Source organism: Ranitomeya variabilis, chromosome 1 (assembly GCF_051348905.1).
Source record: "Ranitomeya variabilis isolate aRanVar5 chromosome 1, aRanVar5.hap1, whole genome shotgun sequence".
Classification (NCBI taxonomy): Eukaryota; Metazoa; Chordata; class Amphibia; order Anura; family Dendrobatidae; genus Ranitomeya; species Ranitomeya variabilis.
Genome location: NC_135232.1, coordinates 805,036,028 through 805,050,203, shown reverse-complemented (window position 1 = coordinate 805,050,203; position 14,176 = coordinate 805,036,028). Strand labels below are relative to the sequence as shown.

The following is a 14,176-nucleotide window of genomic DNA, read 5'->3' as shown; positions in this document are numbered from 1 at the left end:
ACCTAATGAGCATTTGGCTGGCACACTGCTGCCAGTGCCAGGGCCACACAGGCATAGGAGATGGCGGACACTGGTAAGTGCTCCATGGAGCAGCCAAAGATTAAATGTTATGTTATTTTAGATGAGGAGTCAAGTTAGGCAAGGGAAGTGTTACTATGAGATCACATAATCTGGCAATTTGGGATATTATTGGGCAATTTGGGACATTATGGGTAATTTGGGACATTATAGACAACTTGAGGCATTATGGGACAATTTGTGACATTATGGGGGACATTTTGGAGCAATGTGTGAAATTATGGAGCAAACTGGGAAATTATACGGTGTTTCTGGAGCTGCATGCATGTATTGACGGTGTTTCTGGTGCTGCATTCATGTACGGACGGTATATATTTAATTGCATTCATGTACTGATGGTGATTGTGATGCTGCATTCATGTACTAATAGTGATTCTGGTGCTGCATTCATATACTGATGGTGGTTCTGGTGCTGCAATTATGTGCTAACAGTGGTTCTGATCTTGTATACATGTAGCAATTAGTGTTGAGCATTCCGATACCGCAAGTATCGGGTATCGGCCGATACTTGCGGGTATTGGAATTCCGATACCGAGATCCGATACTTTTGGGGTATCGGGTATCGGTATCGAAACAACATTAATGTGTAAAAGAAAGAATTAAAATAAAAAATATTGCTATACTCACCTCTCCGACGCAGCCTGGACCTTACCGAGGGAACCGGCAGCGTTCTTTGCTTAAAATGCGCGCGTTTACTGCCTTCCGTGACGTCACGGCTTGTGATTGTTCGCGTGCCGCCCATGTGGCCGCGACGCGACCAATCACAGCAAGCCGTGACGTAATTTTCAGGTTTGAAAATTACGTTACGGCTTGTGATTGGTTGCGTCACGGTCACATGGGCGACGCGACCAATCACAAGCCGTGACGTCACTGGAGGCAGGAAACGTGCGCATTTTAAAATTACGTCACGGCTTGTGATTGGTTGCGTGCCGCCCATGTGACCGCGACGCGACCAATCACAGCAAGCCGTGACGTAATTTTCAGGTCCTGAATGCAGAATTAGGCATTCAGGACCTGAAATTACGTCACGGCTTGCTGTGATTGGTCGCGTCGCGGTCACATGGGCGGCACGCAACCAATCACATGCCGTGACGTAATTTTAAAATGCGCGCGTTTCCTGCCTCCAGTGACATTACGGCTTGTGATTGGTCGCGTCGCCCATGTGACCGCGACGCAACCAATCACAAGCCGTAACGTAATTTTCAAATCCTGAATGCCTAGAATTAGGCATTCAGGACCTGAAAATTACGTCACGGCTTGCTGTGATTGGTCGCGTCGCGGCCACATGGGCGGCACGCGACCAATCACAAGCCGTGACGTCACGGAAGGCAGTAAACGCGCGCATTTTAAGCAAAGAACGCTGCCGGTTCCCTCGGTAAGGTCCAGGCTGCGTCGGAGAGGTGAGTATAGCAATATTTTTTATTTTAATTCTTTCTTTTACACATTAATATGGATCCCAGGGCCTGAAGGAGAGTTTCCTCTCCTTCAGACCCTGGGAACCATCAGGGATACCGTCCGATACTTGAGTCCCATTGACTTGTATTGGTATCGGGTATCGGTATCGGATTAGATCCGATACTTTGCCGGTATCGGCCGATACTTTCCGATACCGATACTTTCAAGTATCGGACGGTATCGCTCAACACTAGTAGCAATCCATAACATGTTTCATGACTATGTTAAAACTTAAAAAGTGTCAAAACTATAAGACTTTCTGCTCTAAAAAAACTCAGTTTATATTAGCGCGTGTTCACACTGCTTTTTTTTTTTTTAGCAGAAACTGAGCGGAAACTCTCCAAATCCTTCACAAATACTTAAAATGTGTTTCTGGTGATGTACTAATGCACTGCTGATGATTCTGGATACATATTCATGTATCTACCCCTTTACAAAAATGTGTGGCCCTTGGGTTGGTTCAGTTTGGCCCTTGGGTTGGACCAAAAAATGTTGTGCACCCCTGTGTTACAACATTATTAGGTTGACAACTCACTGGGAGATACAAATTTAGATTGCTCTTGAGTTTTCAGTATTAACCATTTCATATTCAGATAGATCATCATTCTCAATAATAATTTTAAGATGCTATATTCTCTGATACTGGTCCATGGAGTGACTATTATCTGATTTTTGGTCATTTTTTGGCCATTTCATCTTACCTATACCTACACCATATAAAGGCAAAGTACAATTAACAAAAAAGATTACAAGAAATGCTAATAATAATAAGGTTGGATTAGGTTAATCTATTATTAGATTATTCCAGTGATTAGTTTCCTATACATTCTGTATTCTTTAATATTATATCTAAATGCATCAATGTACATGAGTGCTCATTTATGGCGCTTTGGCAATTATCAGAACACTGACATGCTTTTCATATTAAAGGTATTAGTGCATTTCATACATCACATTATACGACTGCTACATCTTTTTCGCTGCATAAAATACATCATCATATTGATATTACAGCATATACTGTATATACTCGAGTATAAGCCGAGATTTTCAGCCCAAATTTTTGGGCTGAAAGTGCCCCTCTCGGCTTATACTCGAGTCATGGTCGGCAGTGGGGTCGGCGGGTGAGGGGGAGAGAGCAGTGTCGCATACTCACCTGGTCCCGGCGCTCCTAACGCTGTCCCATGGTCTCCTGTGCTGCAGCTCTTCCTCTATTCAGCGGTCACGTGGTACCGCTCATTAAAGTAATGAATATGGACTCCACTCCCATAGGGGCGGAGTCACATATTCATTACTGTAATGAGCGGTATCGGTGACCGCTCATTACAGGAAGAAGCTGTGGTACCATGGGACAGGCAGGGACAGCGTCAGGAGCGCCAGGACCAGGTGAGTATTTCATATTCACCTGTCCGCGTTCCATTCGCCGGGCGCCGCTCCGTCTTCCCGTCCTCATGCTGTGACTGTGCAGGTCAGAGGGCGCAATGACGTATTAGTGTGCGCGCCGCCCTCTGCCTGAACAGTCAGTGCGGAGAGACGGGACACTGAGGAGCAGCGGGCAGCGACAAGAGGTGAGTATGTCATTTTTTTTATTGCAGCAGCAGCATTACATGTGGCACAATGCTATATGGAGCATCTATGGGGCCATAAAGAACTGCATGGAGCATTATATGGGGCATCTATGGGGCCATAACTGCACGGAGCATTATATGGGGCATCTATGGGGTCATAACTGTATGGAGCATTATATGGGGCATTATACGGGGCCAAAACTGTATGGAGCATTATATGGAGCATCTATGGGGCCATAACTGTATGGAGCATTATATGGGGTCATAACTGCATGGAGCATTATATGGGGCATTATATGGGGCCATAACTGTATGGAGCATTATATGGGGCCATAACTGTATGGAGCATTATATGGGGCCATAACTGCAAGGAGCATTATATGGGTCATTATATGGGGCCGTAACTGTATGGAGCATTATATGGGGCATTATATGGGGTCATAACTGCATGTAGCATTATATGGGGCATCTATGAGGCCATAACTGCATGGAGCATTATATGGGGCATCTATGGGGCCATAACTGCATGGAGCATTATATGGGGCATAATATGGGGCCATAACTGTATGGAGCATTATATGGGGCATCTATGGGGCCATAACTGCATGGAGCATTATATGGGGCATCTATGGGGCCATAACTGCATGGAGCATTACATGGGGCATCTATGGGGCCATAACTGCATGGAGCATTATATGGGGCATCTATGTGGCCATAACTGCATGGAGCATTATATGGGGCTCCTGATTCAATATGGATATTCAAAAACACTTAACCTACTGATGTCTCAATTAATTTTACTTTTATTGGTATCTATTTTTATTTTTGACATTTACCGGTAGCTGCTGCATTTTCCACCCTAGGCTTATACTCGAGTCAATAAGTTTTACCAGTTTTTTGTTACAAAATTAGGGGGGGTCGGCTTATACTCGGGTCGGCTTATACTCGAGTATATACGGTAATAATAATAACAACAACATATTTGCATGTCTACAAGCTACTGTCTGCTTTTGATGGCCCATACCTCAGGTCATACAATGAAGTACAGTCTCGTGTAAATATTGCTTCAGAGCTAATGGGGTAAATTTATTTCTTCACAATGATCATTGCATAGTTTTGGATCTCTCATAGCAGGGACCATTTTTCTGCGGAATATTGTCTAGTAAATTACTGTAATGCTAAGGTACGCTCACGACTGGAGGTATGCTATAAGTTCAGATTGTGTGAAATCTGTTGAGTTCTGCTCTCAGAGCAAACAACTGGTATGAGCTCAAAAATAATTTCAGAAAAGAAAATCACAGTATTGCTGGAATTTTCCCAACTGAATGACATGCTCATAAGATTTTATTCATTTCTTAGGCACAAACATTACAAACCTTAGGCACCAAACAGAGAAATAGCCAAGAACATACTGAGCTAATTGTATTCCTGTGTTATAAAGCTCCCACAGCCATGGCCTTCCTTACATTCAGCCGCAGAATGAGAAATAGCATGTTTTACAGTAATACCAAGAGGCTACTTCCACTGCCAAGTATCAGTTTGCATTTTTCCCCCTGCTGTCTATGTATAATGGATATACTGGCAGGAAGAGAAGTAGCCACAAATCTGCAGGTGACTCCATCTGCCCCAAGTGATCATCAATTAAAGGCAACCTTATTAAGGAAGGATATTCTATTGTTCAGCAGCTCCTTTCAAGAAACATTCAGCACCACTAAGATGAACAGCACCCAGCTGACCTACATATCCTTTTACTATTAGTTGCTAGAACTATTAGAGGGAGAACTAGACATTCGATCTCTCGAATAAAGTAATAACTGACCACATAAGTGGGAGGATACACTAAGGAGAATTTAAGGACATACAATAAGAAAAAGGAAGTAGCAATCAATATTTAGAATGCATATAAGTCTATTTAATCATTGAACGGGATCACACATCTTATTTCCAAATTGTGAAATATTAGCGAATATCTTCATATGTTACAGAAACCATAAACACATGATACAAAAAATTGCTGTTTTTTTTAAGGCATAATAAAAATAAAACTACAATTGTTGGTCATACTCAAACTGTTAAGTGGTTTTCCAGGAATATATCAGAATTAGCCACCAATGTGCTTTCAGTGGCAGCATAACCTCCAGGACCTTAATGGACAGCAGAACAATGTGTATACATACAGCTGTGTCTGGTACCGCAGCTGAGCCACATCCAAAAGGTCAGACCCTGCCAATCATACCTATACACTTAACATCAATATATTCTCAGACGAAGCCTATGAGGTGCACATTTTGTACATGTGCCAATACTTATCATGTACTGTATAACCCACATCGCATTATTTTTTTAACTTGCTGCTGTGATGTATCAATTATATTGGGCAGACAATAATTTATTGCATTTAATTAATGAGATGATGATTAGGATATTACTACTAGCCAAGCAACGGCACCTGCAATTATGGCTTCCATAGCATTTTCTGCTTACTTCAGAGTCTATGCTGCAGACTGCTCTTCTTGTAAGCAGCAGGCATATTTCTGATTGCAATGCATTAGAAGCCTTATCATCTCATTTTCCTGATTGGTTTCAGAAATGCTTGTGTCCTGTCAAGGTCACATTGTAGATGATGCTGCAGTTTGGCAAGTCTCTGGTTACTCAGCATCATCACTTCCAAGGAGCTTTGTGCAGAATAAATTATCCTTCTGTCTTGACAATAAGCCAAAAATTCTTTTTCAGCAGTGCTAAGTACCTACCAGAAAAATTAAGAACTGGTATATAAAAATAATTTTCTTCTAAACCTATAATCCTTAGGCTATGACTGCATGTTGCCCTGGAAAGGCGATGTAGCCCAGCAGACAAATGGGATCTCATGACATAAAACCCATCTGATATGTGTGCAATTAAACCCAAGTTTAATTCTTCAAAATAGTGACATAAGATTGGAATCATATTGTCCACGTATAAGGCTCCTTCCATCCTGCTATGTAGAAAAGCCTGACAGATGACAATTTCCAAAATCTACACTGGAACCTATGATATTTGGCTATGTTCTTTCTCAAGGGCATCCAGAAATTAGGGTCAGTAAAATGCAGTGTGAAAAGAACCTTATAAACATGACCATTCATTGCCTTGGATCTAGACAGGGTTCTCAAGAAAACAGACCCACAGTTTTTTTTATACTAAAAAGGATTATGTGTGTGGGTTAATAATGTCATTTTTCTTTTTTCATAAAATTGTATCAAAGAGAATCTGAAACCTCTGTCACTCCACCTCTATTTACAGTTCAGCGTGACCTCCTACTGCTTGACAGACAGCCTCTATACTGTTTGACTTCAGAAAAAGGAGAAGTCACTCAAACAGGAGGAGGCCGCAGGGGAAAAAAATGGAGCTGGAGTGACAGAGGCTTCAGAGTTACAAATTGATATTCAGCCTCATATGGATCTCAATTTCAACACTGACTTCTCAGTAAAGGAGGAACAGATGGACATATTTAGGTGCTTCTAGACTTGTTTTTGAAGGAGCTACATGCTCATATAAATAGTTTGGGAGGTAACATCATACTGGTAGATAGACTTTAAAAGATTAGTTTTTGCATTTCTTTACTGAACATGTTTGTTCTTCATATATATATATATATATATATATATATATATATATATATATATATATATATATATATATATGATTTGTTTTATGTTGTATTGGGCTTGTTTTGGCTTTTTAAGTCCTTGAAATAGGGTATACTGTCCTGAGATGGTAAATTAGGAAGCTCTATGGGGTCCCGAACATTGTCTATCTCAAAAACAGATGTATACAAGCCAAGTATAAATATAACTGATCTTGATTATACTAGTCAAATGAAAAACAGTGTACATAACAAAACAGAGGAAATAGCACTGAAATAATCAGCTTATTATTTCATAGCAATGTTCTGCAAAATTGAATAATTTGGTATTTTTATACATAGCGCTGGACCTTGTGATACCAAAATTGTACCTAAATCACTGGAAAACTCAATCTAGAGAAAAATGACGAAAGGTGGCAAATACATATAGATGGCAATGTCTACTTTCATTAATTCCAGACTTCTAACCATAGAAGCAAAATCTTTTTCTGCTGCAGGGTCCATGAGAGTTGAGATGGACACTATCCTAATTTTTCATGAGTGATATGAACCTCAGTATTAACCATTCTCTACTCTTTCAGGATGAAAATGTAGCATCTATCTACCTATCTACAGTATCTATCTATCTATCCCATATCTATCTATCTATCTATCTATCTATCTATCTATCTATCTATCTATCTATCTATCTATCTGTCTTTATCTTTACATATCTATCTATAAAGCTATCTACGGTGTCTATCTGTCTATGTATATGTCTATCTATCTATCTATCTATCTATCTATCTATTTATCTATCTTTATCTTTACATATCCATCTATCTATAAATCTATCTACGGTATCTATCTATCTGTCTATGTGTATGTCTGTCTATCTATCTATCTATCTATCTATCTATCTATCTATCTATCTATCTATCTATCTATCAATCTATCTGTCTTTATCTTTACATATCTATCTATAAATCTATCCACGGTATCTATCTGTCTATGTATCTGTCTATCTATCTATCTATCTATCTATCTATCTATCTATCTATCTATCTATCTATCTATCTATCTACCTATCTGTCTTTATCTTTACATATCTATCTATCTATCTATCTATCTATCTATCTATCAGTCTATCTATATGTCTATCTATCCCATATCTATCTACCTTTTATCTATCTTTACATATCTCTATCTGTCTATCTATCTATCTATATATCTATCTATTCAATATCTATCTATATATCATCTATCTATCTATCTATCTATCTATCTATCTATCTATCTATCTATCTATCTGTCTATAACACTGGTCTACAAAAAAAAAAATTCTGGCATGGACTTTAAAAACAGTTTTTGACTAATTTGAGGGTGCTGAATTCAAATCTGATCTTATAATTTCTCTATCACATCGCATTTTTGCGCTATAGGTATATAGCCCATTTTCATGAATTCCACGATAAATATAAGTAGTGTATGAAAAGTGCTGGTTTATACGGTTCACTAAGGTAAATTTAGTTTTCATTTAGTCTCCCAATAAATGTGAGAATATCTTTGTTTTCTTTGAACATGCATAATTCAACTTTTTGTTATGATAACACCCTTGTTTTCTGTGCTACTGGGACAGTAGAGCTACAGCAGAGCATTGGGTGAAAACTGAATGGCCTCAGAGACAGAGTTTGGCATCTGGTGATAAGAATGCCATCCATGATCCTCTAGTGGATAGGAAGGACATTGTCTTTCCTCCCTTACACATAAAACTTGGATTGATGAAGCAGTTCGTCAAAGCTCTCAATCACGGTGGAGAATGCTTTAACTATATATGATCAACTTTTCCTGGTCTTAGTGAAGAGAAGAAAAAGGCTGGAATATTTGATGGACCTCAAATAAGAACACTTATGAAAGACCCAAATTTTATCACATCAATGAATGAGACAGAATAAAGAGCTTGGAATGCATTTTGTAATGTGGTGCAGAATTTTCTAGGGAATAAGAAAGCAGACATCTATGAAGAGATTGTGGAAGAGCTACTAATGAGTCTGCGAAATCTGGGATGTAGAATGAGTATCAAGATTCACTATTTACACAGCCATTTGGACTTTTTTTTCCAGAGAACCTTGGGGATGTGAGCGAGGAACAAGGGGAGCGTTTTCATCAGGATATTAAAACAATGGAAGAACGATATCAAGGCCGGTGGGACTCACATATGATGGCTGACTATTGCTGGAGCTTGTTGAGAGACAACCCAGAAGCTGTACATCACAGATCAGCCAAGAAAAGAAAGTTCAAATAACTGCCATTTGCCATTCATCTGTGTGCCATATATATGTGTTTTTATATTTTGTAGTTTAATTCTGTAAGTATATTTGATTTGCTGTACATAGACTTTGTAATCTTTGTTATTCCTTGATTAAAAATATACAATGTAGTATCGAAAATCATAAAACATTAGTGCCATGTCGGACGCTAGGGCGTCCGACAGACAGAGGTAATTCCGCATTCGTCCACTATGCGCTCAGTGGCGCCAGCTAGATTTCTTCTAGGTTGTCCGGGGTTAATCTAGCTGGTACTCGGATTGGAGGCTGGGTCTTGCCCACTGCCTTTAAATAGTTCTGCTGAACTTTGGGTGTCGCCGATTATAGCTTGTGTCTTGTGCCTGGTGATCTCGGTCTGGTCTAGGAGAGGAAATATCGTATCTGGTGGTGTATTGTCCTTCGTCATATTTCTCCTTCCTATATTTGTATTTGTTTTGCCCTGTGCACATTATAGTGTTTTCCTGTGTGTCTGCGGCGTGGTGCGTTTTTAGTTTTCCCTGTCTGTGCTTTCTGTAGGGGTTGGTGAGAGGTCTTATCACTGGGTGGCGGGTGGAGGTTTCAGCTTAGTACTGAAACAGGAGTCAGGGTCAGGCCTAGCGGCCCAGACATGCACACCTTCACTGTAAACTCTGGGAGAGGTACAGACAGGGTTTCCCTAGTCTGAGGGATATTGCAGGGGCCCGGGTAATCAGCTGTAGTCTACCCAGTACCCCCGTGACAATTAGATAGGAGTAATTTTCATCAAAAATTGAAAATGTCTCGAAATCCTGATGTGATAGCCGAAAACGGAGTTCATATTCATAATCAGCAGCCAAAATTGACTTAAAATATGTTTTAAGCCCTTATGCCAGAAAAATTGCGTTGACCAGTGTAATCTATCTATTATCTATTTCATATCTAATATCTATCTAGCTATCCATCATCTATCTATCTAGCTATATATCCCATATCTATCTATCTATCTATCTATCTATCTATCTATCTATCTATCTATTCTGTCAATTTAACTCACCATATTGCAATATCTAGTCTATAATTATATAGTCTATAATTTACTACTTTTACAGTTACGCTAAGAAATCAAATAATTTACTATTAAATATTTTAGTAATAATGTGTTCTTTTGTTCTTTTTTCAGACAGTTAACAGGAATCCCATTTATCAGATGACTTTCTAAGGTCACTTTGGTAAGCCCAAGAAAAATGACTTCCTCTATATTCTGCTGGTGTCTGAATCATAACAAAAGATTAATCAATAAAAGCTCTATGCCTTAATGATGCACACTATCAGTGAAATGTACTAGACATTATATGTGCAGGAAAATTAAAAGAATGATAGGCTTATTACTACACTATAAATAGTATAATAAATATTACTGCAATAAAGAGAATCTGTCATCCAAAAAAACAGTATATACCTGCAGCCATAGTGCTCATCTTTAGGCAAGTAGCTTTTTAAATATATGTGGCTGTCTGATTGGACATGCAGGTGAAAAGAGATAATAAAGTTATATCCTCCCTGCAGTCGCTTCCTTACAGTCATCCGGTGTGACTACGGACAGTCAAGCTGCAATCACTCCAATCACTCTGACTGACATCCAGCATGTGTGTTGAGCACAATGTCTCTCAGTGGTCGTGACTACAGCTGCTCACTGTGCAGTGAGTGCTGACTGTTCTTTGCCTGGGTGCTGCAGTCAACATTTCAGTTACGCAGCCACATACATCTGAAATGGTATTTACCTGCAGATTAGCACTATGGCTGCAGATACCTTTCGAGTCCTCTTTCAAGGTATCTGGCTGGCGATCCTTTTATGAACCCTGACAGATAGGACAGATCTGTAGTGTTTTTCTCAAAACCAATTCTAACACTTGTAGTTCTTTTTGAAGACTTCCTAAAATGATGACTTTTCCGTGCCCATCACTAATTAAATTCCAAGATAATTTATATTTTTATTTATTTCACTGAATAGATTTATATTGTAAGCCCTTCCAATGTAATACATGATGCCCATACTTGTAGGCACATATTTCTTGTGGGCTACAGGACACATCCGGAATGACTAGAATGCATTCTAATATTAAAATCTTACAACAATATATCCATGTAGCTCAGATGGTCATGCAATTTAATCACGGCGCATGGGGATTTTAGTGACCGGAAACGGATTAATCTAGTTCCCCACCACTTTGTTGGAATCCATTAGCAACCACTGCTCAGGGAGTCACGGCTGCTGCTCAAAATGACAATGTAAATTTATGTCAGAGCAGAACAGGGCCAACAGGGTCCGATTATACTGCTGGAAGATCATGTCTATCATGCCTGCTTGATGACTGCTGTATGTTCAGGGACCTTCTATCGTGGTTGTATGCCAATCACATACAATATTCCAATTATATGCCAATAATATCATGTAAAGTGTTTTCAGCTTTCCACTTTTTGTTCAGCCGTTGTGATAAATATGTCCTTTATGAAATATTTCTAACTACTTTCATTAATCACAGTTCATAAACTACAATATTTAGAAATGTAATTGGGATGGCTGAATGTTCAATACTTTTTAGGAGCCTGTGAATTAAATTGTGCCCTAATGTCAGTCCGACTGGTCTGTGCAAGGATTTGTGACATCACTAAGGACTGGTGATATTACGTAATTTAAGACACATTCTCTGTATGTTGCCTTTTTGCAAATAGGAGCACATACTAATATTTTTTCTGAGTTCGATGGTTAGACTATAAAAGTTTTTTCTATAAAAGTACTTTAGATTTTTACACCCTTTAAAGGGAACCTGTCAGGTGATTCATGCTTAGCAAACCAGAATTGCAGTCTAGCAGAATGACAGATAAAAAATATAATTTAAAGATGTGTTTAGAGACCATAGCAGAAGAATAGACTAGTCCGCCAACACTGACCTCCACCATCTTCTTCGAGTATCCCTGAAGGTAATTAACAGGTCTCTTTCTCAAGTGTTCATAGGGAGAGACCTAACAATCACCTGCAGCAGTGCCAGGAAGAGCCAGTCAGGGGCAGCGCTTGGCTAATCTTGTCTTTGGCTATAGTTCGGCTGGATCTTTAAAGTATATCTTCTCTGAAACATGAGTCCATTTCGGAGAATAATATACTTGGCTGCACTTGTATAGCCAGATGGGATTCATGCTGCCTGTGGTTTCGGCAGCGTGAATCGCCTGCCAGGTTCCATTTAAAAATGTATGTCTGTAGTACAAATGATCATCACTTTCAGATAGGAGTCCATGGCATGTTGTCTGCATAGGGTCAGACAAAGAGGATGCTGTTGGAAATAGTCAATTTGATTCCTTTATGCAAATGCTGTTCTGGTTATATGTTATCTTTATAGGCTTGGTAGTTTATGTTTATTATTACAGTGTGTAGGAATGCGGATTATAACAGCAGTCCTTTAAATTGTACATAATTTGATTACATCTGTTTTGAGAACCTGTAAAATATTTGGACTTGACCGAATAATTAAAGTGTTTCCCAATATAGAAGAAGTCAGGAGGACAAATTCAATTAGACATACTATAAAATATAAATCCATGAATGTGTTTCATTTAGACAAGTGGTAAAAAATGAGCTTGTAATGAATAAGATTAACTGCCTGTAGATTACTTTGACCTTTCAGGAATGTTGTGAATGTAAGAAGATATGTGAAACATACTGTAAATAAGTGCACACACTACATATGAGATCCTGCAGACATTCCATCACTGGGGACTTTGATCCTTCCTGTAAAGTGTAAGTCAGTTAATAGTTCATTTACCTATTACTTCTACATAGGACAGGCTCAGTGACTGATTGTTGTTTGTATCTCAATGTAGCACATCTTTTCATCCAGCAAACCGTAACAATTGAGTGTGATATATAGATCCCCAGCAGTGATGTGAACTGTGGTGGTCTTACATAGCTCATGCTTAATTTAATTATAGGGGAATGTTTTCACTTGCTGTAGAATGTATAAATCAAAATGGATAAACACGGTAAATATTTCATTACAAGCATGTTCACTACACTAAAACAAACATGATCTATATAGTTGATATGCTGAGGCCATGATAGTCAACTTGGTTGACAGTCAATTATACGTCTGAATGAAAATTAGCTATACTACTTCAAATACAAGGAATATTTCAAAGACAGATGGATCTCTATCTATCTAATATCTATCTATCTATCTAATATCTATCTATATTTCCATCTATCGATCTATCTCATATCTATCTATCTATCTATCTATCTATCATCTATCTATCTTTCCATCTATCATCTGGACATCTGATTTTCAAACTTGCTATAAATATTAGATGGCTGTCCATCTCCGCTGGCTCTCCCAAAAATATTTATTTTGGCCAAATGCTCCTGCGTTCTGTATGAGGGAGCTGCTGCCAGACATATTTGGCAGTGAGCTTTGTTTAGAAGAACAAAATGGCCAGCAGTTTGAAATGGGACATACCAAATCGATATTTCCCCAGAAAAATAAATTGTCCCAGGCTTCCATACACAAAAGACTGTTGGCTAAACCATTTGATATTGGCAGGTTCTTCTGACATTATTCCAATGTGTGTGAGGGGCTCTAGTTTCTTAAAAGACATTCCCAGGACCTTAACATTGACTACCTCTCTTTAGGATAGGCCAGTAATGTTTAAACAGCCTACTAAGCCATTGAGTGAATCCTCATAAGTACAATATACATAAATAAATAATAATAATAATACAGTTAGTAATTTCCTTACGTATTGTGACATTCACTCTCTTGCTGTCATTCCCCAGTTGGTTTGACACCATGCATCTATATTCTCCACCATCAGCCTCTGTTGTTTTTGGAATTTGGAGCTCAGAAGACTTTCTGTGGAATTAAAAATGTTGAATTAAGTAATATTCTCATGAAACACATACAACTTATTTTAAAAAATATTCGGTGAGGTTGTGTGCACACGGTGCATTTTTTATGCATTTTGGACCCATTGAATGCACAGGAAAAAAACTCATGCAAAAACGCATGCCAAAAGATGCAGAAACCTTGCGCGTATACCTAATTGTATGTAGGAAGCAGATAATTTTACTACTAACTGTCAGACCAAGTACTGATAAAATGGACAGCACACGGACAGGTCTCAGACCAATGTTATTCAAT

General features: G+C 38.8%; 1 protein-coding gene across 5 annotated transcripts in view; it reads right to left on the bottom strand.

Moving 5' to 3' along the window:
• NRG1 (neuregulin 1) overlaps positions 1-14,176 on the bottom strand; it is a 1,056,081-nt gene that overhangs the window by 82,287 nt on the left and 959,618 nt on the right. For all 5 annotated transcript variants that reach the window (XM_077274106.1, XM_077274096.1, XM_077274114.1 and 2 more), the window contains exon 3: positions 13,776-13,888. In XM_077274106.1, the coding sequence (XP_077130221.1) occupies positions 13,776-13,888 (113 nt within the window). The remainder of the gene's footprint in view (positions 1-13,775; positions 13,889-14,176) is intronic.